Source organism: Rutilus rutilus, assembly GCF_951802725.1.
Source record: "Rutilus rutilus genome assembly, chromosome: 20".
In the NCBI taxonomy this organism is placed as follows: Eukaryota; Metazoa; Chordata; class Actinopteri; order Cypriniformes; family Leuciscidae; genus Rutilus; species Rutilus rutilus.
This window is the reverse complement of record NC_140225.1, coordinates 4,792,221-4,818,319: the sequence shown is the minus strand read 5'-3', so window position 1 is coordinate 4,818,319 and position 26,099 is coordinate 4,792,221. Positions and strand designations below refer to the sequence as shown.

Genomic DNA, 26,099 nt, shown 5'->3' with positions numbered 1-26,099 from the left:
TCTTAAACAAATTTTTAAGAGAAATATTTAAATTTCTGTACTATTTCTGTGTAAGCCATTATGAAAATGTAAAATGTTTGTGTATTTATATGAGTGTGTGTGTGTATGTATGTATGTATGTATGTATGTATGTATGTGTATGTATATATATATATATATATATATATATATATATATATATATATATATAGGCTATGTGTGTGTTGTGGCACAGTGATGAACTCGGAAACTTAAAAATGGCACTTTATGACAAAAAGGTTGCCGACCCCTGCCATAGAGTCATGCAATAAAAATAAAAAAAAAACATTCCCCTTGAAAATGCTTACCATAGCTGAGGATAACATGCCTCTGTAGCTCCTGATGCGCTGTAGGGTTTTTTAGAGTAAACGTGAAATTGAACGCTGAATTCTGGGTTACGTAGCTGCTTTTTAAGTAGTACAGCCCTCCATCTGATGCAGACGAGACCTCCTGGTGGTCAGTGAGATTCTGATCCCCCGATCCCAGCCACAGGATCTCTGGCTTCGGGTAGCCCTCCACCTCATACTGGACCATCACAGTGGAGGATTTGAGATGGATGCTTAACCTCGGCTCGGAATAGGAGACTTGAAGACACAAAACACACATACAGGGATTTACCAAATCAAATACAGTACTGTGCAAAAGTCTTAGGCATGATAATACGCCCAAGACAAACTAAATCCAGAAGACAAACTAAATCCAGAAGAACTGCGGGAACGTCTCCGAGACGCTTGAAGAAACCTTCCTGCAAAGCTACAGTACTGTGAAAAGTACTGGCACTTGTGTTAAAATGCTGTAAAGTGAGAATGCTTTCAAAAATAAAATCACAAATTGAATTTATTTATGATTTAACTTCTATTAACTAATTCAAATCAACATATGGTGTAACGACCCTTTGCGTTTAAAATGACTTTTGTCCAGGCACACAGTCTTTCAGGTAGCTTTGCAGGAAGGTTTCTTCAAGCGTCTCGGAGACGTTCCCGCAGTTCTTCTGGATTTAGTCTGTCTCAGTTTCTTCTGTTTCTTCATGTAATCACAGACGGACTCAATGATGGTGAGATCAGATCATACCATACCGGCTGTCGTCAGACTCTTTGTGCATACACAAATCTCACTGGATTATTACAATTAATGGCAAAAAGAATGTTTGGAAATGTAAACTGATATTTCCTACTGACACACTCCAGCAAAAGATATAAATAACTGACTTAAAACAGGGGGGGGGTTTGGGGGTATTAACATGCCTAGGACTTTTGCACAGTACTGTACATACATTCAAATCTCTCACATCTAACTATAAGAAGTCAAAATCTATTTGAGTTGGTATATGCATTAGTTCAGAATACAGAGTTTCAACGCAAAAGTTGGATAGTCATTACAAAGTTGGATAGTCATGCAATAGTTCCTGTCATTCCTACATTCCTGTCATTATCTACTCACCCTCGTTAGTTCCGATTCCTTAATTTATGTTGCACCTAAAACATTGCAACGTACGGGTTTGGAACACCATGAGGATGAGTAAATAATTACAGACTGATTGCTTTAATTTGAATGGTGACTACTAGTGTTTGGCAGAGTTATTATAGTTAAAGGAACACTATGTAACTTTTTTTTTTGTTCAAAATTTACAATAATTAAATAATGAGTCAATACATCATCCATCCTTCTTCCAAAATCCAGGTGTACGCAATACCTGCCCTTGATAAATGCCGCGGCTGAAAACGATCGTCATTAGAATAACACGCCCCTTTATATTCAAGTCTCCGCTCCCCCCACGCCCTCATTTTACACCATAGACAGAAGAAGAGAAACTTGGATGAGCAAATGACCTTTACAGCACGTGTTTTGAAACAATTAGCATTTAGTTTAGTATCACGTCACATGTATTGGGGTGTACAATAGTGATGATGATGTGATGTGGAGAACCATTCATTCACATTAATAATTGCATGACAATTTGTAATATTATTATTATTATTTTTATTATTAATGACGCTTATTGTTATTTAGAAGAAGAATGTCGTTATTATTATTATTTGTATTATTATTATTATTATTATTAAAAAGAAGAAGAATGTAATTTTTATTATTTTGTCAGTCTGAATTATTTTTTGGTCATTGAAAGCCTTTCATTACTGAACCCAGTCCGTGCGCACCTGCCGGGCCTAACCCTGAAACGTCAGGTAAAGCGCACAGGCTCGCAACTGAAGGAATACATATGCCTACAAATCAAATGCTTTGGTAAAGTCACACAAATGAAACATTGAAGTCCATGTTGCACAAAAATAAACACTGAAGTTTATAATTACTATGTTGTTGTTTTTTTACAGTGGGTCATAATATATCATATCTTTTAGTTTGTCAGTGTGTTTTGTGGTGTTAGCAATTGTTTTTCTGCGCATTTCCGCACAAACTCAAAACATGCGTACACCACCTCCTGAGCTGGCGCAGGATTTGAGCGTGCCGTACGCCAACGTCCATATTGATCAATCTCAAAGTCACCGTGGTTTTGGGTGTACGCTGGAAATTTGGTGTACGCACTTTTGATAAATGAGGGCCAATGAGTGAGAAAGGTTGACATGGAGTAGCTAAATCTCAAACCTCCTGGAAATCACACATTTATAAATAAATAAAAATGTATTTATATATATATATATATATATATATATATATATATAAACAGAACAGAAGAGAGTCTGCTGGCAAAAATAGAAAGCGACAGATCTCGTAATAAAACACGAATCAAGAACTGAGGGATTTGAAATGTTGTAAAAGTGATGAAGATGGCGTTTTTATTATAAAACAGGTGAGTAAGTTAATTTATTGAACAGATAATTTGCCATATGTCGCTATCTAGCAGAGTTCAGTGAAAAGCATGATCTATTGTGAAGATCATTTCATTATGGTTGTTGTAGCGCTGTGCTGGAATTTATTTTCAAGGAAGTAGCGTGTCTATTAATGGGTAAAGCTATAATAACGTCTCCAGCTAGTCAGCTTGAGATCCTTTCCATCTAAACTGGTTATATCTCTTAAGCCTAGTAGTGATCGTCTAATGAGCAGTAGGATAACCATATTCATCCGCACAGTCACGCAGAGCGGAAGCACAACCAAAACGATGTTTTATTTAATTTAACTTGATGTACTGAAGTAATTGAAACTTAGAATTAATAAAACCATACAGACATATTTGAAAAAAGCTAATACATATTACAAAAATGCACAACAAAATCACCAAACTTAAAATAAAAACAAAATATAAGAATAAAAACAAATTGAGAATATGAATAAAATCTATAACAGTATATTAAATATACTAAAATATACCTGCGTAGACCAGCTGTAGCTCTCCTTTGCCAGTTCCCTTGGTGTTGCTCACTGTGCACAGGTATTTCCCTGCATCCTTCAGTCCAAAATTATCTATACTCAAAGATGCATTTCCTTTAGCAATTTCATTGTGGTTTAACTTTGTTCGTCCTTTATAATCTGAGTCTTGTCGTTCGAGCTGGTCCATCTGGTAGTAGAAGCTGTGAACCACTCGTGAATCTTCTTGCCGTTGCCAGTTGATCACCAGTTGGGGGATATTTACGTCTGGCTCGAATTCACAGGAAAGTAAAGCCGTTGCTCCACGGAACACGACGACAGGACCGGGTGGTACTCTGACGGAAAAGGAGTCTAGGAATGAGAAATTATAATTATATTGAGAGACAATGTTTAGAGGAAGCACAACTTAGTATATTTAATGCAAATACATTCAATGCCTGTTTACTTACGCTTAGCTATCATACAGCGCACAAAGACACCCATTTCAATTCGACGTTAATACACTGCTAAGCTTTCCAGTTAAATGATCTAGAAATTCGAGATAAATTTACTTGAGATGCAACACTGCATAAGACTTAAGGACTTTTCATAGTCCTGAAACATGTCTTAAAATCTTATGCAACGTTGCTTCTCATGTAAATTCTCTCATATTTAAGGATTTGTATGCTGTAATAAAAAATTAAAAAATATATTAAAAAAACAGTAGGAAAAGTAGAAAACTAATTTCTGCTAGAACATTATCTGTTAAGTTAACAGATATTTCCTTTAACTCTAAAACACAATGCAATGCGTTCATTAAAATACGGGTAAAACACCTGTGAAAAAACAATATGGAAAATTCCTTCATATTTAGCCTACTGTAAGTTCGTTGTTGTGGGAAGGAGGAGGCGGGAACCGGCGAACATTCAGCTTTATTATTTATTATTCAACTTTAATAATAAAATAAACAAATACAAAACGAAAGTAAAAGACAGCAGCCCCTCACGGACGACTGCCGTCACATATAATACAACAAACAAAACCCAACATAAGTCCAGGCCTGTTCCTCTCTCGCTCTTCACTGTCGTCGCTCCTCCTTTTATGCTTCCGCTCCTCCGTGAGAGATACGAGACCGGTGTGTCGCGCAGGTGTCGCTCATCATCAATCACGCCGTTCTCTCACGGCCCTCTGCCTCATCCTGCTCGCCACATTAACACAGCACATTGATACTGAATATGATATTTTTGCAGTGGGATGCAATACTCTAATCAGCATAAGTCAGGTCACCTTTATTTCTGTAGCGCTTTATACAATACAGATTGTTTTCAAGCAGCTTTACAGTGATACACAGGAAAATAATGATTCAATGATGCAAACAGATCAATTCTACTGTAAAGCAACTTTAAAAAGACAATAGTGTCATTATTCAGCTGAAGTCAGTTTCGTTCAATAACTCTGTAAAGAGCATCAAATATGAAATGAGTTCAAATCAGTAATCAGTTGAAACTGTTGTAATGCCTTTTGTGAATCCTTTTCCCATCATACATTCAATAATTTTGCCAAAAAGGTCTCTTGTAAAATGAATGCTGCCTGTTGGGACTCGGGAGTATGGTTTTGTAACAGAGTCGATTGTCAGGCTGACTCAAATAGTATTTTTTTTTTGCTTAAATATGGGAGTTTAAACCAGTGTTGCAGACATTACATTTTTTGGACTCAAATATCCTTGAGTCAGACACAAAATGAGACTGGGCGTCAACACAAAGATTACTGAATCCATGACTGTCTGAGCTATTGTATTTTGACCTTTTTACTTTTGCATGACCAAATAACTAGGTCAAGATTAAATCTCTCATGAGGTGTTTCCACAAAGGCAAGGCAAGCGACTGATACAAGCAAAACAAAATGATTTAACGTAAAAAGTCCACAAAGTGGCTACAACTGCATGAATTTCCATGATTTTTGGAATGGAAATTGTTTTATAATAAACATTAAACTTGTTAAACAAGAGAATATGTCTTGGGTCAGGTTATAGCAACAATTGCTAATTTCCACCTGTAGTCCCTGGGCAGATATGACAATTTTTTTTTTTTTACAAATAACTATTTTAAAATAGAAATTCCACAGGATTATGGATAAAGTGATGTCCATTGTAATTAAAAACTAACAGGTTTGCAAAAACAGAAACAGGGAGGCCATTAGCCCATTTACTCTCTGTCCTCCCCAGCAAACACACTTAAACAGTTCAGCAGCATCTTAGCAGAGGCGGACAGAGTACACAGCTTCATTACTTGAGTAAAAGTACAGATACCCCTTGCTAAATTTTACTCAAGTACAAGTAAAAGTACTATAGTCAGATGTCTACTTAAGTAAAAGTCCTGAAGTACTTGTTTTTAAAAGTACTTGAGTATCAAGAGTACAAGAGTACATTTTCTAAATATTGCATTACTACTGCCACAGTGCTTACATTGGTAAACACAGCAAACACTTGAAGCGAAAACTATCAGTTCAGAAAATTGAAATAGTCTGGCGAGGTGGGGCAACGGGTTGGCACATTCCCGGGATGGACCTACTGCGTCTTCATCCATTGTTTCGTCCATGGTTTCGTCTCTTATCTAAATCTGACCATGGAGTTGACTTTGGTGGAAAGCTGAAGGTGATTGCTGATAGGCTGTCCCAATCAGTGGTGCCTGCACAATCCAATCACGTTTGAGAGGGAAACAACAAATTGAGGGTTTCCGAGATTTTTCTTTTTTCCTTTTTTTTTAGAAGAAGTAACGGGTACTCACAGTTATGGATAGAAATGTAGCGGAGTAAAGAGTACAATATTTGCCTCTCAAATGTACTTGAGTAAAGTCATGAGTTCTCCCCAAAAATGATACTCGAGTAAAGTACAGATCCCTCAAAATTGTACTTAAGTACTGTACTCAAGTAAATGTACTCCGTTACTGTCCGGCTCTGCATCTTAGGCACATTGGAGTACAATCCAACTCTAGACACTCACACACACACACACACACACACACACACACACACACACACACACACACACACACACACACACACACACACACACACACACACACACACACACACACAATCTCAAAAATGTGTGCAAACTTGCTTACTTAGCAACCAACTCTTTGTTAGGCATGAGAAAGTGTGAGAATCTGTACATGTAAGATATGTTCCATGGGAAGGGGATTCCACTGCCTCATGGCCACATGAGAAGGGGGAACTCCCAAATTGAGTTTTAGTTGTGGGAAGCTACACTCCCATGGGGGGGGGGGGGTAGAGCAGTAGCACTATATATGATTTTATGTAGCAAAGACACATTTGAGTGTTTTATTAGATTATCAAGAAAGACTAAGTATCATATTTAGCCAGTATATGACAGTGATGATAAATGATGTGTTTTTTTGTCATGGATCTTGAGGCAGTTTTTATACAAAGGTTTTATGACTGTTTTACATGCCTGAGACCAGGATGGTGGTGGTGAGAGAGTTTCTTATGTATCTAAAATTTACTAAATTAAAGCTACACTGTGTAGTTTAAGTTGATTCTTAGCAAAAAAACCACTGTGTTCTTTCAAAACATGTGCTCATTAATGTGTAATTACTTCTACCAACTAATCAAGTATTCTCGTAAGCGTAGAATCTGCCATTTAGAACACATACGAGCGAGTCGCTCGAATGGCGGCAGCCATGTTGCGCCTCCATCTTGAAAATACATTAGCCAAAGAGGGACATACCTGGAAATTCAAGCTTCGCCTTTCACGTTTTTAGACTCAGTGACACCGTGACGAATGCAAGGGAGAGATTACTCGCAACTGCCGGCAGATTTGAAATAATACGGCCACCGTAGGAGTTAAAACGCCCTTGGAATGGGAGGGGCTAGAAAGTAATATTCAGTTGGTAGTCATAAACAATTTCACCGCTAGATGGGAGAAAATCCTACACAGTGTAGCTTTAAATTTCAATTTGTTGCACAATTTATTAACATGACCTTTAAAGCTAAGTGTCGAATCTAAAGTTACCCCCAAATATTTAAATTTATCTACATGTTTTATATATTAGCCATTTACTAAAATTTCCGGATAAGTTTTAAGTATAGACCGGTTTGTGAAGAAACCGGGGGCTCCCATGGGTATATAATACTGTGTCATCAGCATACATAACAATATTTATGCCCTTGCAGACCGAAGGCAGGTCATTAATATATAAGCAAAACAGCAGTGGCCCTAGAATTGACCCCTGTGGTACTCCCACAGTAGAGACAAGAGACGTAGACAATGTGCCATTTATTTGCACAGATTGTTTTCGATTTATCAAGTAGGATTTTATCCAATTTTGGACATTTGTGGAGATATCGTATTTGGCCAGTTTGTGTATCAGTACCTCATGGTTAACTGTATCAAAGGCTTTGCGTAAATCTAAGAAGACTGCTCCCACCACTCCTCCTAATCTAATCTAATTCCCTCAAGGAAGTAGCAGCATGCAGTTTCAGTGGAATGTTTTTTTCCTGAAACCAAATTGCATAGGATGGAAAAAGGACTCAAGAGTCCAGATGTACTATTAGTTGTTCTGCCACAACCTTTTCGATAACCTTTGATGCAACTGGGAGAATACTGATGGGTCGGTAGTTAGAGACCACTTGAGTATCCCCAGATTTATGCACAGGGGTGACAATGGCAGGCATAGACTCAATTCTCGTGGCGAATTTATGAAATAATCATTAAAACATTCCCCAGTAATCTGGTCATTATCCTGGATACAGCCATCCACCATGTGTTTTAAAAAAAAAAATGTTGTTGATTTTTCCCTTCCAAGTAATTTGTCAATGCTCTTCCATAACATTTTAGAGTTTCCTTTTGCCTCACTAATAACATTGAGGAAGAAATTTGCTCTAGGTTTTCTAAGTTGTTGTGTGACTTTATTTCTTAAACTTTTAAAAATCAGATGATCAGTATTTAATTTTGATTTTAAAAACTTTTTCAAAGAAGCATCCCTTTTTTTCATTAATTCCCAGAGATTTGTGTTAAACCAGGGTAGATTATATTTTTTATTTGTTTTCTTGCCCCATTTCTTGGTGTATTGGAATAAAATGCCTTTAATGGTCGACATTAAATCAGCACAGGCTGGCTCACAGGGCATACTACCAATGGTGTCTGTCATGATTCTGCCTTCTAGTCTTTGATTTTCCCTGGTCTTGAGGCAGGATCATGACAGACCCATGTTTTATGTTCACACACATGGCCTTTTGCTGGGCCATGTGCTTGTGTTGTCTCGTTCCTTGCCCCGCCCCCTTGTTATCCTCGTTTCGTCATCATTGCTTTACCCTTGTCACCTGTTTCCCTCATAAGTTTCTCCCTATTTAATCCCCTTGTGTTTGCTGTCCTGTGCTGGTTCATTGTGTGAAACTATCTGTGAGTACCTGTTGAAAGTCTTGTCTAGAAAGAAGAGTTTGATCCTGTCTTAGCGGTTAGTTTATTGTCTAGTTTTTTTGTCTGAGTCTTAGTCTATAGTCTTGTTAGTCTAAAATAGTCTATCCTGTCTTGTTTGGCCCCCTCGTGGGTTTTGTTTTCTGTTTTTGTCATTAATAAACCTTGCGTGAAGTGTTTACTGTCTGCGATTGGGTTCATCTCCGCATCACCATAACAGGTGTCATGCCAGTTTATTTGCTTTATTTAATTTTCAATGAAGGCAATGTCCTTTGGAGCGATAAAAGGCATGGATTTTCCCCTTCCATCAATTTTCTGGACACCAGAGTAAGATTATGATCTGATAACCAAGTGATGAAGTTATAAATCTTTCTTTATAAAGCTTATTTGTGAAAATTAAGTCTAAAAGTGTTTGGGAAGACTTTGTTATTCTTGTGGGCTTATGGATCATCTGAAAAGTTTTGGCAATATCTTTAAGCTATTTCCGACATGTTTTATCTTGCCAGTTTCTGGAAAGACTATTTGCTGACTTTGAATGCTGTCTTTCACATATATCAGGACTCCACCCCCTTTTCCTTTCCTTCTGTTCCATCTGTACACATTATACCCTGGAATATTAAAAACAGATAAAGGGGTTGTTGGGGTTAACCAAGTCTCTGTGAGGCATAAGTAATCGATGTTCGAGTCCGTCAGTAAATGTTCAAGTTGTTCAGTCTTTGAGATAATGCTACGTTTATTCAGATGTCCACCAAAAATGCCTTTCGGCTTTGTTTTTGCGTCCCACAACACGCTTGCATGATTTACAGTCTGAAATAATTTCATCTGCTGCTGTTTGAGGTATGATGTAGTTTGTGCGGTGATTGTTGGAGGTCTGTGCAGGAACGATGTTATCGCCATTTGGCCAATATTGCTATCAGGCTTAATGTTTGTTGGAGGAATATTACCTCGAGTTCATGCGCCGATAAAAGCAGCACACTTTGCCGGTCTAGGGATGTCACGATCAGCTGTTTGGCAAATGTCCAAAGACCTCAGTCCAGGATTTGAGTGGACATCTCCGCACAAAAGGAGGATTGTGCAAAGGACGATGGCTGAGCCTGGCTTTGTTGACACAGGTGTTGTAGAGCAGTGGTTCTCAATTCCAGTCCTCGGGACCCCTTGCTCTGCACATTTTTGTATGTCTCTCTTATCTGACACACTCAGTTCAGTTCATGGAGTCTCTCCTAATGAGCTGATGATCAGGTTCAGGTGTGTTAAATAAGGGAGACATACAAAATGTATGGGGACTGGAATTGAGAACCACTGTTGTAGAGTGTCCATGCAGCTCACTTTGCACACATCTCGCTCGACCATCATCTCTAGGATATTTGAGTATAGGATATACTGGCTCCACGAATCCACCGGCAGGCCGACAGCGAGTTTTCCGGGTGAGTCCGGAAAGCGCACGTTTAGAGGTAGAACACCAGCTCCCCCACATGTGTGTGCCCATCAAAAAAAGCAGGTGCATCGCCAGGGTAACATGGCGTAAGGACGTATTGATTTTAACAACGTTTTTATATCGCCGAGGCGCCCAAGTTTCATGTCGTATTTTATGATACCTGGCGGTCTCCCAGTATGGTTTAGGAGAGGTAAGACAGCAGTACCTGCCACTCTGCCGCCATCTTCCCAGATGAAAACATCTTTTGCAGTTGTTTGTGATGATGAATGCATAAGGATTTAAAAAAAAAATATTATAGGCAAATATATTTTAAAGCTAACCATAACTACAAAATAACTTCTCTAAATCCTAGATTTAAAAAAAAAGATTTTACTAATTCCAATGGCCTTTCCAGGCCTGAAAAAAAAAAAAAAAAAAAAATCCTAGATGTTTTCCATGACCATGGGAATGTGCTGGCTCTTTGACAAGAGTGAAGGACACAGTTTCTTGAGAGGTGATTACCACTGTACAGGCACCTTATTGTTTTAGTCAAACAATAAAGCACACATAAAAAAAAAAGTTACGTCGGATCAAATGCAAATATATTGTCTTCAAATCTCCTGTTATCTATTAAAAAAAAGCAGGTGTCAAACTCAGCCATCACTGAAACATAAAAAAATATATATATATAAACGTGTAAAAATAAAAAACAAAATCCCTTTCCTGATACAGTATGGTACAAAGACAATGGTGTGCTTTATGACATCTACTGAAAAGGACAGGGCTCGGGTCATGTTACAGTGAGAAACGACTTGCCGATGGCGACAGCACCAAAGTCTCAACTCCAAAAAAACCCCACTGTAAAACATCCTTTAATGGGAAAAGTCCCTTTATGTAATACAAATGACGAACACTGCAAAGAGTTCAACACAATTAAAAAGGTAGAAATTATCAAAAAAAAAGATGAAGTTTTAGAAAAGATGTACTGTAAAGCAAATACCGGGGACAGGCAGGAAAAGCACTACTGTTGAAGAAAAGAGGATTTATTATTATAAAGATTTTAAAAATATTTCAATAGGCAAGTAACAATCAGGAGCTGGTGAAATGGAATTATGTAATATTTCTTTTCTATGCCATACTGTTAAAATATTTTTGATTGCTTAAATATAACCTACTAAACCCAAACCATAATCCTCTTTTTAAAATGTAACTTGATCAGGTTTTCCTCAGGGACAAAGAGAATAAAAAGTCTGTCACAAGAAAAATTATGCTGCAGAAAAGTAAGGAGTCAAGTGGTCAGCCAGTGCTGTTAAATGACCTGATCGCCTGGGGAGGAAGCTGTGGTAAGACTAGAGAAATTAGAAAATGTGGGGCAGTCTGCTTCAGACTGTGACCTATGGTTAGCTTCAACCACTCCCTGAGAAGACAAAGGACCTTTCTGGAAATTAACATTTGAACTCTTTATTGTGAAGTTAGCATCCCCATGTGACTTGCGTAAGTCTCATCTCTTTCCCTCTTCCCCCACTCCCTTCCTCTCATGCTGAGATCACTTGAAATTAGGGTTGCCAACTTTCTGAAATAGATATAGGGAGGGAGGGAGGGAGGGAGGGGGGGAGGGGGAGGGGGGGGGAGGGGGAGGGGGAGGGAGGGAGGGAGGGGGGGAGGGGGAGGGGGAGGGAGGGAGGGAGGGAGGGAGGGAGGGAGGGAGGGAGGGAGGGAGGGGGGGAGGGGGGGGGAGGGAGGGAGGGGGGGGGGATGACATGCTCCCATGGAATAATTTTTTTTTAAATAACCCCTGAAATGATGACTTCTGGTGAATATTGTGGAAACTAATTGATATTTAGATAAATATATTTCATACATTATAGCATATTATAATAGGCCTACAACTTATTAGGCCTAGCCTATATTTATAGAATAGCAAGTAGGCCTAATCAATATACAAGACTGAACCACATAGATGTGAAATTTAAAGGCTATCATGGTCATTTTGCCAACAATGAACCATGGATTTGTTTAGTTTATAATACGTTTTATTTTTAACCTAAACAAATACAAAATATATAATTCAAAACTCATCGGCTTAGACTGCATTTGAAGAAAAATAAACACAACAGTTTTCTGTAGCCTTGTGCGAACTTATGCACTAGAATTAGACTTCTCGAATGTTCTTTCCAGTGCAAAAAATAATATTTTTTATTTAATTAGACAACATTTTAAGGAAGTGTAGTGCAAATATCTTTATATAATTATACTTTCATTATAGTTAATTTTCTTTCTAGTGCAAAACAGCTAATAAAGAAAATATAAAATATTGCACTCAAATACTGCATTCAAGCAACACAACACCTGTATGTATATTTTTGTGCTCTCTTCTTTTTTGCCGGCTGCTCGGAGGTAAGAGTCATTTTTACATTTCCCGCTGTTGTCACTTGTCGTCATCGTTGCTACGATACGTGACTCACAATGACTGAAACGACCAATTAAAAGGGCATTCTCTGATGACGTTCCAAGATGTTAAAAACACTACGCTCATCATAGACAAACAGAGGGAGAAATTAGTATCTACCGCACCGTCAGGGTTTTTTTTTCTTTCTTATCATAGCCTACAAATGTCTTCGTTCATAGTCTGATATGTGTCTGTCATGGATTTGCACTGAATTGATTCTCAAAAATACGGAACAAAGTGCGTTCCGTATCAGTTCAATACGGAACAAGACTTTTATCTGTCAAATACGGGACGATTCCGTATTATACGGAACGGTTGGCAACCCTACTTGAAATTCACCCAAAAATCTATATGGTTTAAATGTGAATTATTATAATACAGTTTTATACATGTTTGGTATCATTTTAAATGTCTCAGTGTGACTGGTACAAATGGTTCATTCCCAATGAAGTAAACCAAAAAGTAAATCAAGTTTTTAAGAGTTTAGAGATAACTCGCACACAGGGGAGGGTGTGTCTTCCAGGCAAATGGCATTCTGCTCACCAAAGGTGTAAACTCTGAATGCAAATTTCCATTGTTAGCAAATGTTTCCATGTGAAAGAAGTTTCTGTCTTGGTCTGGGTATATAATGAATTGCAACAAGAGGCTCAGGGCGATTCTGTAGCTCAGATCAGCCCATAATGTTGAAGGATCTCAAAGACTTCAGCATTACGTATTTTTCAAAATGTTGGGTTTCACCTACATCTTTTACTCTTTATCTCTGAGCATTTGATGTTATTGTACTGATTAACTTTGAACTGATTATGAAATTGGCATGATACATTTACCTGACATAATACATTTTTACATTTAATTATTCTGACTTGCTCTGAAATTGTTTTCCCAAGTAGACTAAACGGATTCGTATGTTACCTCAAATCTGCGTCAGATTAGTGATGACTAATATTTGGTGCTTATTCAAGTGTACTTGGTTTTGCAAAGACAAGAAGAGAATTTCCGTTTAGGGTAACAAATTTGGGTGTCTTGTCTCTGTTTCAATATAATGTTACTTTAGATAAGTGTACCTGAGAAATCACAGCATGGCCAATCCAAAGCTATTATAAGAGAAGTAAAGTTGGTCGACATATATCTGTAGTAGTGGCCATACCTCTACTGAAGTAAACTTTTAAGTTAAATTCAAGTGTATGCAATTCCATGGGGGCTATACCAAAGTATCTTTGATTGTGTGAGCGTGAATGCGACCATCTCAGGTATATATCCAATTACCTCTGTTTAGTGACCGAAGCTGGCAAGTTTGTGATCGTGAGACCCGCGTAAAACAGACGGCGTGAAGACCTCAATAGCAACATAGTTTCCTAATCTGAGCAGGTAAAATAAAGAGTTAAAAAGAATAATCAAACATTTGCTCACTTTTAATGATGCTCAGATATCATTAAAAACTTTTTCATTTATGGAGTCAGATGAAATAATGAGGTAATACATATGAGAAAATGTATTTCATTTAATCCTGTTGTGTTGTGTAAAAGGAAAGACAGTAACACGCAGAGACCTTCACCCGTCTTGGCGGAAACCCACATTTGGAACGATAAATTGGCTTACACTGTTCTTCAGTCTGTGCTCGGACACTTCTGAGTCTTCTTCCAGATAGCAGTGGGTGTTGGAGAATTTCCCTTGTCTCATGTAAAAGTCTGAATGTTGTAATGCCAAGCAGAAAATAGGTCACAAGGATAAGAGAATGGATAAGTACCCAAAAACCTGTAGGAGGGATGCAGGTGTTGGGAGGCACTGGAAGAACAATGTGTTATATAAAATGTTTTGAGATGTTCCACCAATAGAAGAAGGTCTAGGGGAAGATGTTTTTAATGGTGGCAAGGACACAAGGAGTGACAAAGAAGAAGAGATAGATATGAGGATGCCCATTGGGCACCTAGCGATAAGAAAAAAATATAAGACACGAGGGGCCCTATTTTAACGATCTGAAACGCAAGTATCAAGCGCGAAACGTGGGCGGGTCTTGGGCGCTGTTGCTATTATACCGGTGGGATAAATGACTCTTGCGCCCGACGCAAATCTAAAATGGGTTGGTCTGAAGTAGCTTCATTACTCATAGGTGTGGTTTGGGCGTAACGTGAAATAAACCAATCAGAGCATCATCTCACATTCCCTTTAAGAGCAGGCGCGCTTGTTCCATGGCGGATTCCTATTATAAAGGCGGATTTGCCAGGCGCACGCCAGGAACGGTTCACAGCCGAGGAGACCGACGTTCTCGTCAGGGCCGTAAAACACAGAGAAGTGACATTGGGGATGGAGAAACACACCCAAATTAATTTCGGTTAAACAGGCGTATGATAATTTGGGTAAATGTGTAAGCTAGATGTATGCCTTTATAATAAACTGTCTATCTATCGTAATAATGTATGATTTGCAAAAATGATAACTGCTGCGTCTGTGTGTAGATGAGAGAATCAAAGTGTATGCGTGTTGTGCACACGCTACATTGATTATGGCCAAGCATGCGCCCTTAAAGTAGCATATGAATAACATGCGCAACGCGCCACTGACTTTAAACTAGTTTTTTTCGGTCAGTGGCGGAATTGTTTTCTAAACCTGTAAAATAGCATGAGGGAACGTTTGCGCCGGAACACGCCTCCTCTTTGCCCTGAACCGCCCCGGGGAGCGCAAGTGTATTTCTTAGTTAACCGACGTGCGTCTGTGGAGGGAAAAGTCCGCTGTGCGCGGGTGCAAAATAGGAATGATACATGCGTCGGTGTACAAAGTCAATTGCGCTGGGTGCAAGATAGGGCCTGAGGACTGGGAATGGTAACTTTAGATGTCCAGATGGCCAGCTGGCATCTCACTTTGTTGCCAGTCAATAAAGTGAATTCTTCTGACCTGGGGCCTAATTTATAAAACTGTGCGTAGGAACCTTACTAAAAGTGTACGTGCGCCCGAAAGCCAAAAATGGCGTACGCAAAAAAATATTCAGACTGATAAAACCGTTCGTACGCCAGAACCTGCGCAGAATTCACTTTATAAATCCCAGTCAGCGGAAGATTGTGCGTACATGCGTCTCCACCCGAAATAACCATATATGTAGCTTACAACGCCTAGTTTTACTATGCAGATCCTCATCTGCATATCATTTGCATATGATTATTCATCCACGTGATAACTTAAACGTTATCACGTGGATGAATAATCATATGCAAATGATATAAACGGTACAAGAAACATTACATTAATACAAATCAAGTAGTTGTCTATCCTTGCCTTGTTTTTGAATAGCCTACATAAATCAAATAGTGTAAAATACATTTCAGAGAAAGTTTTTCTCAATCTTTTCCACTTGCCGAATTGTATTTTTAATTGATTTATATTTTTACAGATAGGCCTTGGGCATTATTTGCACGAAACTATTTTCTCAGACAATCTGGTATTATCACGATAAGCAATTATCTCTGTGGTTAAAACATTAAAGCACGCCACAGGAAAAGTGTTCAAAAACAATCGCATCCACAACAAATATTTCTAATGATTGAATTAAAAAAAAATGTTGTAACTTCAGTAATGATTTCATGTTTAAGTGTTTAACTCCATTAATTTGAATGGCATATTTAATATAAATGTTTATATCAGAAGTATTTTATTTATTTAAACTGTTATTTGCGTCAGTTTCACTAAACGGCTCAACACGCTCGCTGCCGCGGACATTTAAGAAGGAATGGATATTTGCTTCAAGTGACAGGCTTGGTGATTGAAATTGTATTTGTATAATCTTTCTGTATATGTTTAATTTTCTTTAGATTTTCTGTATAAAAGTGACCAAAAATACATTTAACTCCAGCTCACCATCGGTGTCGCCAAAGTGCTCCATCTCCAAAACGTTCGTACGCATGGGTCAGAGTTTGCGTGCAGGTGCGCAAATTTTCCCGTCAAGTTTTTCTTTATAAATCCCACCTTTTGCGCAGGAACTGGCGTACGCATGTTTTCAGCCCCCTTTTGTGCGTACGCAAGCTTTATAAATGAGGCCCCAGGAACTTCAACTCTGAGAGCTTTTTTGAGGCCTGAACCAAAAAGGACTTTGAATTTGCCAGTAGAGGGATAGGTACTGTCCTTCACAATTCTGGTTGCTCTCTTAAGGCACCGTCCTCCATAGATGGCAGTCTGGCAGAATGATGTTCTGGGCAGTCATTACCACCCTCTGTAGGGTCCTCTTGTCAGTGACAGAACAGCTGCCAAACCAGACTGTGATGTTATTGGTCAAGCTGCTCTCCACTACTACACATCGGACTGGCGCCGTTGTACTGTGGCTGCCGTCGCATCATCCAAGTGGATGCTGCACACTGGAGGTGGTTGAGGAGAGATCCCCTGATATGATTGTAAAGCGCTTTGGGTGTACAGTAGTACATATGAAAGCTATATAAATGCCTCATTCATTCATTCATTCATCTGTAAAAGTTATTCATGTTGATCTTACTCATGATGGCCTTCTCTGTAAGTGTAGACATTGTTGGGCTTTCACCAGGGAAATGGTGTTTTTAACATCTTGGAACGTCAGAGAATGCCCTTTTAATTGGTCGTTTCAGTCATTGTGAGTCACGTATCGTAGCAACGATGACGACAAATGACAACAGCGGGAATTATCAGAATGCCAAGTGAAACTTGTAGCTTCCAACTATTTCCACCGCTGCTCTGTTAATGTGCAGTGGGGGTGTAGACCGCAGGAGATTGTTGTCCACCTCAGCTCAAGGTTTCTCACCTCCTCTCTGTACACAGTCTTGTTGTTATGTGAGATTAGGCCCACCACTGTTGTATCGTCAGCCAACTTGTTAATATGATTGTTCCGATGCTGAGCAATACAGTCATGGGTGAGTAGTGTGAACAATAATGGGCCGAGAACACAGCCCTGAGGGGCTCCGGTGTTCAGAGTGAGAGAGTGTGATGTATTCTCTTGGATCCTTTCTATTTGAGTTCTGTTAGTCAGGAAGTCCAGAACCCAGTTGAAGAGTGTGTAGAGTTTACTAATGAGTGTCTGTGGCAGAATAGCATTTAATGCTGAACTGAAATCGATTAAAAGAATTCTGACACGTGTTCTTGTGTTTCAGATGTGAAAGAGCCAGGTGGATGACATTTGATATGGCATCTACAGCACGGCAATCTTATAATTACAGTACTTGAAATTATAAATAGTAGCCTGTCCTCGGGAGTTGTACTTAGGTGTTTTAAACATGCAACAGTGGAACTAGTAATCAGGAAACCCAATATGGATTCATCAGTCTTGGCTAATTTTAGATCTATCTTGAAACTTCCATTTCTGTCCAAACTACTGAAGAAACAGATTGTCACGGTTGTTGAATGCATTGTTTCCTTCTTGTCTCGTGTCATTGTTGTTATGTGTGTGAGTGGGCGTTGTCCCGCTCACGTGTCTGTCAGCGCTCCAGCTGATCATCATCATCTCAATCACTGTTCACAGCTGCTGTTCATTCCCATTGCCTACATATACTCACACCATTATCTGTTCCAGTGTCGGATTGTTTGTTGAGGTCCTGTGTTGCTGTTCCGTGTTCCCGTGAAGTCGCCGTCCTGTGAAGTTGCCGTGTCTGTGTCTCGCCTGCCTTGTCTTCTTGCCGTCCTGTTCCTTGTCTTTGGATTCACCGCACTTCACCGGGATCGGGATTCTGCACATCACAGCACCAGAGCACCACAGACCATCTTAAGTCCCTGCACGAGCCTGAGTCGTCGCCCTTCTTTGTTCCTGAACTGTTTTCTGACCATTTGAGATATTAAACGTTTTTGAGCACCTGCAAACTGTTTCCTGTCTGTTCTATCATGACAGAACAATCCGACCAGTTGATGGAAGCAGCAGGTGGCGCCGCAGCTACAATGGATGACTTTGTTCGTGCAAGTATTCAAAGGATGGACGCCCAAGACCGTCAGCAAGGGGAGGCGGCGCGCGCGATTCAGGCTCTCGTCACGCAGGTGTCCGAGCTGACCCAGCGTTTTCAACAGCTGCAACCTCCCGCTGCGCCAGCCGCACCGCCCGTCCCTCCCACACCACCGATGACCGCCTCCCAGTCGGAGCCACGCCTTCCTACGCCTGAGCCCTATTCTGGTGAGCCTAACTTTTGCCGGCCGTTTTTGACTCGATGCAGCATGCACTTTGCTCTCCAGCCACGGACATTTGAGAGGGAGGAGACGAAGGTGGCCTTCGTTCTCACATTATTGACTGGGAGAGCGGCACTATGGGGGACGGCGGTGTGGGAAAATCGAGAACCATGCTGTTCCTCGTTCCAGGAGCTCTCCTCGGAGATGAGGAGAGTTTTTGACCGCGCGGTCGCGGGAAGAGAGGCTGCCAGGGTCTTATCAGAGCTACGCCAGCAAGAGCGTTCGGTATCTGATTATGCCATCGAGTTTAAGACCCTGGCGGCCGAGTGTCGCTGGAACGAGGAAGCGCAGTGGGATAGGTTCCTGCATGGGTTGGCTGACCGCGTCCAGAGGGAGATCTACGCCCTGGATCTACCCCCCTCACTGAATGGACTTATCGATCTGGCTCTGAGGGTGGACGCTCGACTAGCCCGGGTCGGACCACGCGCTCCACCCAGCCTGCCTCGTGGGGGGGGGGAACATCAGCGATCCAGCGGCATGGACGCGGTCGGTCCCTCCGATCCCGAGCCCATGCAGGTGGGTCGAGCTCGGCTTTCCCGGGAGGAGAGGGAGAGGCGGAGATCCCTTGGCCTTTGCCTGTACTGCGGGGGAGCAGGACACTTTGCCAACAACTGCCCGGTAAAAGGTCAAGCCCGATAGTAAGTATGAGGCTACTATCGGGTGGGATCTCCGCCGAAAAGTCCTCATCTACATCCACCATCCTCCCGGGGAGACTTAGATGGTCTGTCCACGATCATCACTGCACCGCACTGGTGGACTCCGGGGCAGAAGGTAACTTTATGGATCGCACCTTTGCACTTCAGCTTCAAATCCCACTCAGAACACTCCCCCAGAGCATCACCGTACATGCACTCAATGGACAGTCACTACCCACCATCTCCCAGGCCACCGAGAACATTACACTCATCATCTCAGGAAATCACGCAGAGACTATATCATTCTACATCACGGACTCCCATCACACCCCCATTGTATTGGGTCACCCCTGGCTCAAGAAACACAACCCCCGCATTGACTGGAAACAAAGAACCATATCAGCCTGGAGCACTGAATGTCATAGTTCTTGTCTTGTGTCTGCCTGTTCTGTTGTCTCTGTTCCTGTATTGCAGGAGGAAGCAGTGGATTTATCAAACGTGCCCGCGGAGTACCGTGACCTGAGGGAAGTGTTCAGTAAGTCAAGGGCTGCTTCTCTTCCTCCGCACCGTCCCTACGACTGTGCTATAGATTTACTGTCAGGTAAGTCTCCGCCTAAAGGCAAGATTTATTCACTCTCGGTTCCGGAGAGGGAGGCTATGGAGAAATATATTTCTGATTCTCTAGCATCCGGGTTCATCCAACCTTCCTCATCTCCAGCGGGGGCGGGGTTCTTTTTTGTGGGGAAGAAGGATGGATCGCTGCGACCTTGTATTGATTACCGGGGGTTGAACAACATCACGGTAAAGAATACTTATCCTTTGCCGTTGATGTCTTCAGCCTTCGAGAGGTTGCAGGGAGCATCCATCTTCACAAAACTGGACTTACGTAATGCTTATCATTTGGTTCGTATCAGGAAGGGGGATGAGTGGAAGACTGCCTTCAACACCCCTAGGGGGCACTTTGAATACTTGGTCATGCCTTTCGGTTTGTCCAACAGTCCCGCAGTCTTCCAAGCACTCGTCAATGACGTGCTGCGAGACATGATCGATCAGTTTATTTATGTTTACCTGGATGACATTCTGATTTTTTCCTCGTCTCTCCAGGAACACGTGCAGCACGTCCGACGAGTTCTCCAAAGGTTGCTAGAGAATGGGCTTTTTGTCAAGGCGGAGAAATGCGCTTTTCATGCACAGTCGGTCCCTTTCTTAGGACACATCGTGTCGGCTGAGGGTATGCGTATGGATCCTGACAAAGTTAAGGCTGTGGTAGAGTGGCCAAACCCAGATTCCCGTAAGGCCCTACAGAGGTTTCTGGGGTTCGCCAATTTCTACCGGCGTTTTATTCGCAACTTTAGCCAACTAGCCGCACCTCTGACTGCCTTGACCTCCCCCCGAACTGCGTTCAGGTGGTCGGAAGCAGCCGAGACTGCTTTTACCAACCTCAAGAGCCGCTTCGTTTCGGCTCCCATCTTAATCGCCCCTGATTCCTCACGTCAGTTTGTGGTGGAGGTCGACGCGTCAGAGGTGGGGGTAGGCGCAGTTCTTTCCCAACGCTCACCTTCAGACAACAAGATGCATCCATGCGCGTTTTTGTCCCATCGCTTATCACCAGCTGAACAAAATTACGACATTGGCAACAGGGAGTTGTTGGCGGTCAAGTTAGCCTTGGAAGAATGGCGTCATTGGTTAGAAGGGTCCGGGGTACCCTTTATCGTCTGGACGGATCATAAGAATCTGGAGTACATTAGATCCGCTAAAAGGTTGAACTCCAGGCAGGCGCGGTGGGCACTTTTTTTCGGCCGATTTGATTTTACCCTCTCGTATCGTCCGGGTTCCAAAAACATCAAACCCGATTCTTTGTCCCGTATTTTTGATCGATCCGAACACGCACCTACTCCCGAGCGTATTTTTCCTGAGACCCTAATTATCTCTACGCTCACTTGGGAGGTCGAATCGAGAGTCAAGAAGGCTCTAGAAGGGGTAACGCCTCCGATCCGGTGCCCACCGAACCGCTTATTTGTGCCGGAGAAACTACGGCCAGACGTTATTCGATGGGGCCATTGTTCTAGTCTAGCCTGTCATCCAGGAGTTACTCGCACCCTCTATTTGGTCAGACAACGATTCTGGTGGCCGCTTATGGCTCGCGACGTTCACGATTTTGTTTTGGCTTGCTCAGTTTGTGCTATTGGTAAGTCTTCCAATCGACCCCCAGATGGGTTACTCCAACCGCTGTCGGTGCCTTCGAGACCCTGGTCCCATATCGCTCTAGATTTTGTTACCGCCCTCCCACCCTCCCAGGGTAACACGGTAGTTTTAACCGTGGTGGACCGATTCTCGAAGGCAGCTCACTTTGTTCCCTTGCCCAAATTACCCTCAGCCAAGGAGACAGCGGTTGCAGTCGTTAATCACGTCTTTCGGTTACATGGCCTCCCGACAGACGTGGTTTCTGACAGGGGTCCCCAATTTGTGTCCAAATTTTGGCGAGAGTTTTGTAAGTTACTGGGGGCGACGGTCAGTCTGTCTTCCGGGTTTCACCCTCAGAGCAATGGTCAAACTGAGAGAGCCAACCAAGACCTGGAGAGAACCTTGCGATGTACGGCTGCCAGGAATCCTTCCTCCTGGAGTCAGCAACTGCCTATGGTGGAGTACGCCCACAATTCATTGCCAGTGTCAGCTACGGGCCTATCTCCTTTTGAGTGTAGTATAGGATACCAGCCACCGGTCTTTTCTAGTCTGGAATCCGAAGTCGCGGTCCCCTCCGCTCACGCCTTCGTCCAGAGGTGTCACCGCACATGGACAAGAGCCCGTGAGACTCTCCTCCGTGTGCGGGCGCGCACCAAGGCCAAAGCCGATCGCCACCGGTCTAGGCCTCCTGTATATGTCGTCGGTTCCAAAGTGTGGCTTTCTACTAAGAACATTCCGCTCCGCTCCGTATCCAATAAACTGGCTCCTAAATTCATTGGCCCGTTTTCTGTCACCAAAATTGTTAGTCCGGTGGCAGTCCGCCTCAACCTCCCTCCAGTGTACAGGAGAATTCATCCGGTATTCCACGTGTCCAAAATTAAACCCGTTTTTTTTTCCCGCATTAATCCGCCTGTCCCGGTTCCCCCACCGCCGCGACTCGTAGATGGGGAACCATCCTATTCGGTCCGTCGCATTATGGACTCTAGGCGGAGGGGACGCGGATTCCAGTACCTGGTGGACTGGGAAGGTTACGGTCCGGAGGAGAGAAGTTGGGTTCCGGCTCGTGACATCCTGGATCACTCTCTTATCGATGATTACAATCGACAGGTAAGGGAGTCTGGGAACGCCGTGAGGCGTTCCTAGAGGAGGGGGTACTGTCACGGTTGTTGAATGCATTGTTTCCTTCTTGTCTCGTGTCATTGTTGTTATGTGTGTGAGTGGGCGTTGTCCCGCTCACGTGTCTGTCAGCGCTCCAGCTGATCATCATCATCTCAATCACTGTTCACAGCTGCTGTTCATTCCCATTGCCTACATATACTCACACCATTATCTGTTCCAGTGTCGGATTGTTTGTTGAGGTCCTGTGTTGCTGTTCCGTGTTCCCGTGAAGTCGCCGTCCTGTGAAGTTGCCGTGTCTGTGTCTCGCCTGCCTTGTCTTCTTGCCGTCCTGTTCCTTGTCTTTGGATTCACCGCACTTCACCGGGATCGGGATTCTGCACATCACAGCACCAGAGCACCACAGACCATCTTAAGTCCCTGCACGAGCCTGAGTCGTCGCCCTTCTTTGTTCCTGAACTGTTTTCTGACCATTTGAGATATTAAACGTTTTTGAGCACCTGCAAACTGTTTCCTGTCTGTTCTATCATGACACAGATTAACTCGATAGTTAAATCAATTTTTTTTCTAATTGACACGACTCACCAAAGTGAAATCTTTCCTGTCCTTTAAAGACTTGTTCATACTTTTATTTAAACTTGTCTGGATTATTGTAATGGCCTCTATATAGGTATTAGTCCCAAATCTGTGAAATGTTTTTGTTTTTTACTGTGCAAAATAAAACTATTTATAACTATATAATACTGTCTGGAATGTCTAGGACTCAGGAGGCTATGGCCCAATTATTGTTTCCTGTCCATGATTTCAACCTCCAGTTTATATCCAAACAGATAAAGACAGATCTGACAAACTTAGCTATAGTTGCTTAAAAATACACAACAAAGAATATATGCTTTTGTCCAGGTAGCATCAGGACATATTCAGCATTCATATTAGCATTTACAAACCAAGGTTATGTAAACGAAAACTAAGACTAAAACTATTTGTTAAAAAACATTTTCGTAAACTGAAATAAAATAGAAATGTCAACATAAATGAAAAACTAAAATGAAACGAAACTAACAACAGTTACTGAAAAACTAACTGAAATAAAATGATAATTAGCAAAAATAAATAATCATTTTCATAATTAATAAGCTCTCATCCTATGCCGGAAAATCAAGTTTTTCCATTGGACTGCGCTACTTTATTTTTCAAAGTAAACATGACAGATGTATGACCGTTGTGGCTCTTTTGCAGCCTTAAGAAGCCGAAATGGCCAAATAAGTAGACTAGGCCTATTTCCATCATGTCTCGACCGTATGCAAAAACAGCTGTAGGTCTACCTTAATTCCAGGTAAGATGACCATCTCATGTGAAACTTAATAATCAATAAGATACCACACATATTAGACAGAAGACCACACTGATAAAAAAAAAAAAAAGCATGTCTAGCCCACAAATAGACATACATTTTTCAGAGTAGAAGTAAACTAAATGTCATGAATGCGAGTATAACTGAGTATAATATATTAAAATATGCAACAGACAAAAAGCATAAATGGATCAATGAAAGAATAATATTTGAAAGGATTAATCATATGAATAACCATAAAAGAATAATCATAATTACCATACGCATATTTTTCTTTCTTTTTCTTATACGCCACATGTTTAAAGATTTCATCTTTAATATGAATGAGTATGAATGAATCATTTTTACTTTTATACTTTTAAGTTGCATTTGTTTGGTTTTTTGTTCAATCTCAAACAATTATTTTATTTTTATTATTAAGAGGTTTGCACAAGAGTTAACTGTTAACTGCAAACATTAAACTTTGCTAAATTAAAAGGTATTTTACTGGAAGTATTCTGTTAACTCTGCTTAACTATAATTACAAAAATTGAAACTAAATATATAAAACCTAAATATAAATGTGTTCACAAAATAAAAACAAAACCATTAATGAAACTTAACTAAAACTAAACTGAAATTTATAGGAAATTTGAAAATATTAAAATACAAACTAATTTAAAAATGCAAAACTATAATACCCTTGTTACAAACATGATGTGGCTATATTGACAGGCACATTCACAAGTTGTAAACCACCAGATGTAGGACCCTGTTTAAAGCGATTCCTGTAAATGCCTCAGCAAAAAATGTGGCTGTGAATAAAACAGCAAACCTGTGCTAAACTCCCCGCTGCCGTGTTAATGTTGGCCTGGCAATGAGTTTCTGTTAGTTTACATACATATAGCACTTTTCTAAGTAGAGATCACAGAGTTTTTAACCACTTAGGTTTGCTGATATAGTACATTTACTGGAAATATTACTTCAATTCTGTTAAGTGCTAAGGTATTCGGAGCGGGTATGGAGTTTCTAATTGGCTGCATCCTGTCCCAACAGAATCTCACCTCTAGGATATTCTAGTTTTACACTCGTAAAAATAAAGTGTTTTTACAGCTGTGCTTTTGAAGAACCATTTTTCATTACCCAAAGAATCTTTCAGTGAACAATTCTTAAATAAACCATATTTTCTTGGTGTGAAGAACATTTTAATAATCTAAAGAAATACAATATAATACAAGAAATGCAATACAACTAAAACAAATTGAATACTAATCTTGATAATGTAATTTTAAAAAGATGGGTTTTTAGCAACTTCTTGAAACTGTCTAATCTCTTACAGTAAGAGGAAATGCATTTCATTACCTGGGTGCAGTGACAAAGAAAGCTCCCCTGGTTTTAATTTACAGGGAGGCTGCTGAAAAGTAAGAGAATCAGCAGACCGAAGGGAATGAGAAAGCCTATACAGGGTGACTAAAGCCCTATCATCTGGGGACCTCGTGTGATTTAGAAATTACCCACCAACATCTGAATTTCATGTGGCACATTCGCACTGGATAAACGAAGCCTGTGATTTTACTCGAAATTACTGACTTATCTCCCAATTGTCTTGTCGTTATTATAGGTCTAGGCTAGACAGCTAGACGTCAAGCTGTATGATCATAAACAGTAGAATGTTCCTTACCACATGCTGCTATAGCCTACATATCATCCATCTCCATGTAATCATTATTTTTGTTTTAGCTCTTCTGATGGTTTTCAGCTTTCTCTTTCTGCAAATTGTATAGTTGTATCATATCATGGTGTATAGCGATACGACCCAGCACCCAAAATACAATCAAAACACTCCAACGCAGCCTCCATTCTTCACGAAAGATGGCTAAAAAAGTGCACAGGAAACAAAAACCTTGAAAAAATTATAAACGACCCCGCCAAATCACAGAGATGCCGATTCGCATGGGACTAATATCATCACAGGACCTTGGTGTTCGGCGAAATATGGTAGGTCATTTGCGGGGGAATTTTTACTTTACAAATTACAGACATGGCAG

General features: G+C 41.0%; 1 protein-coding gene across 2 annotated transcripts in view; it reads right to left on the bottom strand.

The window, feature by feature from the left end:
* Positions 1–26,099, bottom strand: part of LOC311279891 (V-set domain-containing T-cell activation inhibitor 1) — a 57,615-nt gene that overhangs the window by 16,737 nt on the left and 14,779 nt on the right. For both annotated transcript variants that reach the window (XM_084391679.1, XM_084391678.1), the window contains exons 2-3: positions 3,343–3,690; positions 327–602 (exon numbers count right to left, since the gene is read on the bottom strand). In XM_084391679.1, coding sequence (XP_084247805.1) covers positions 327–602; positions 3,343–3,690 — 624 coding nt within the window. The remainder of the gene's footprint in view (positions 1–326; positions 603–3,342; positions 3,691–26,099) is intronic.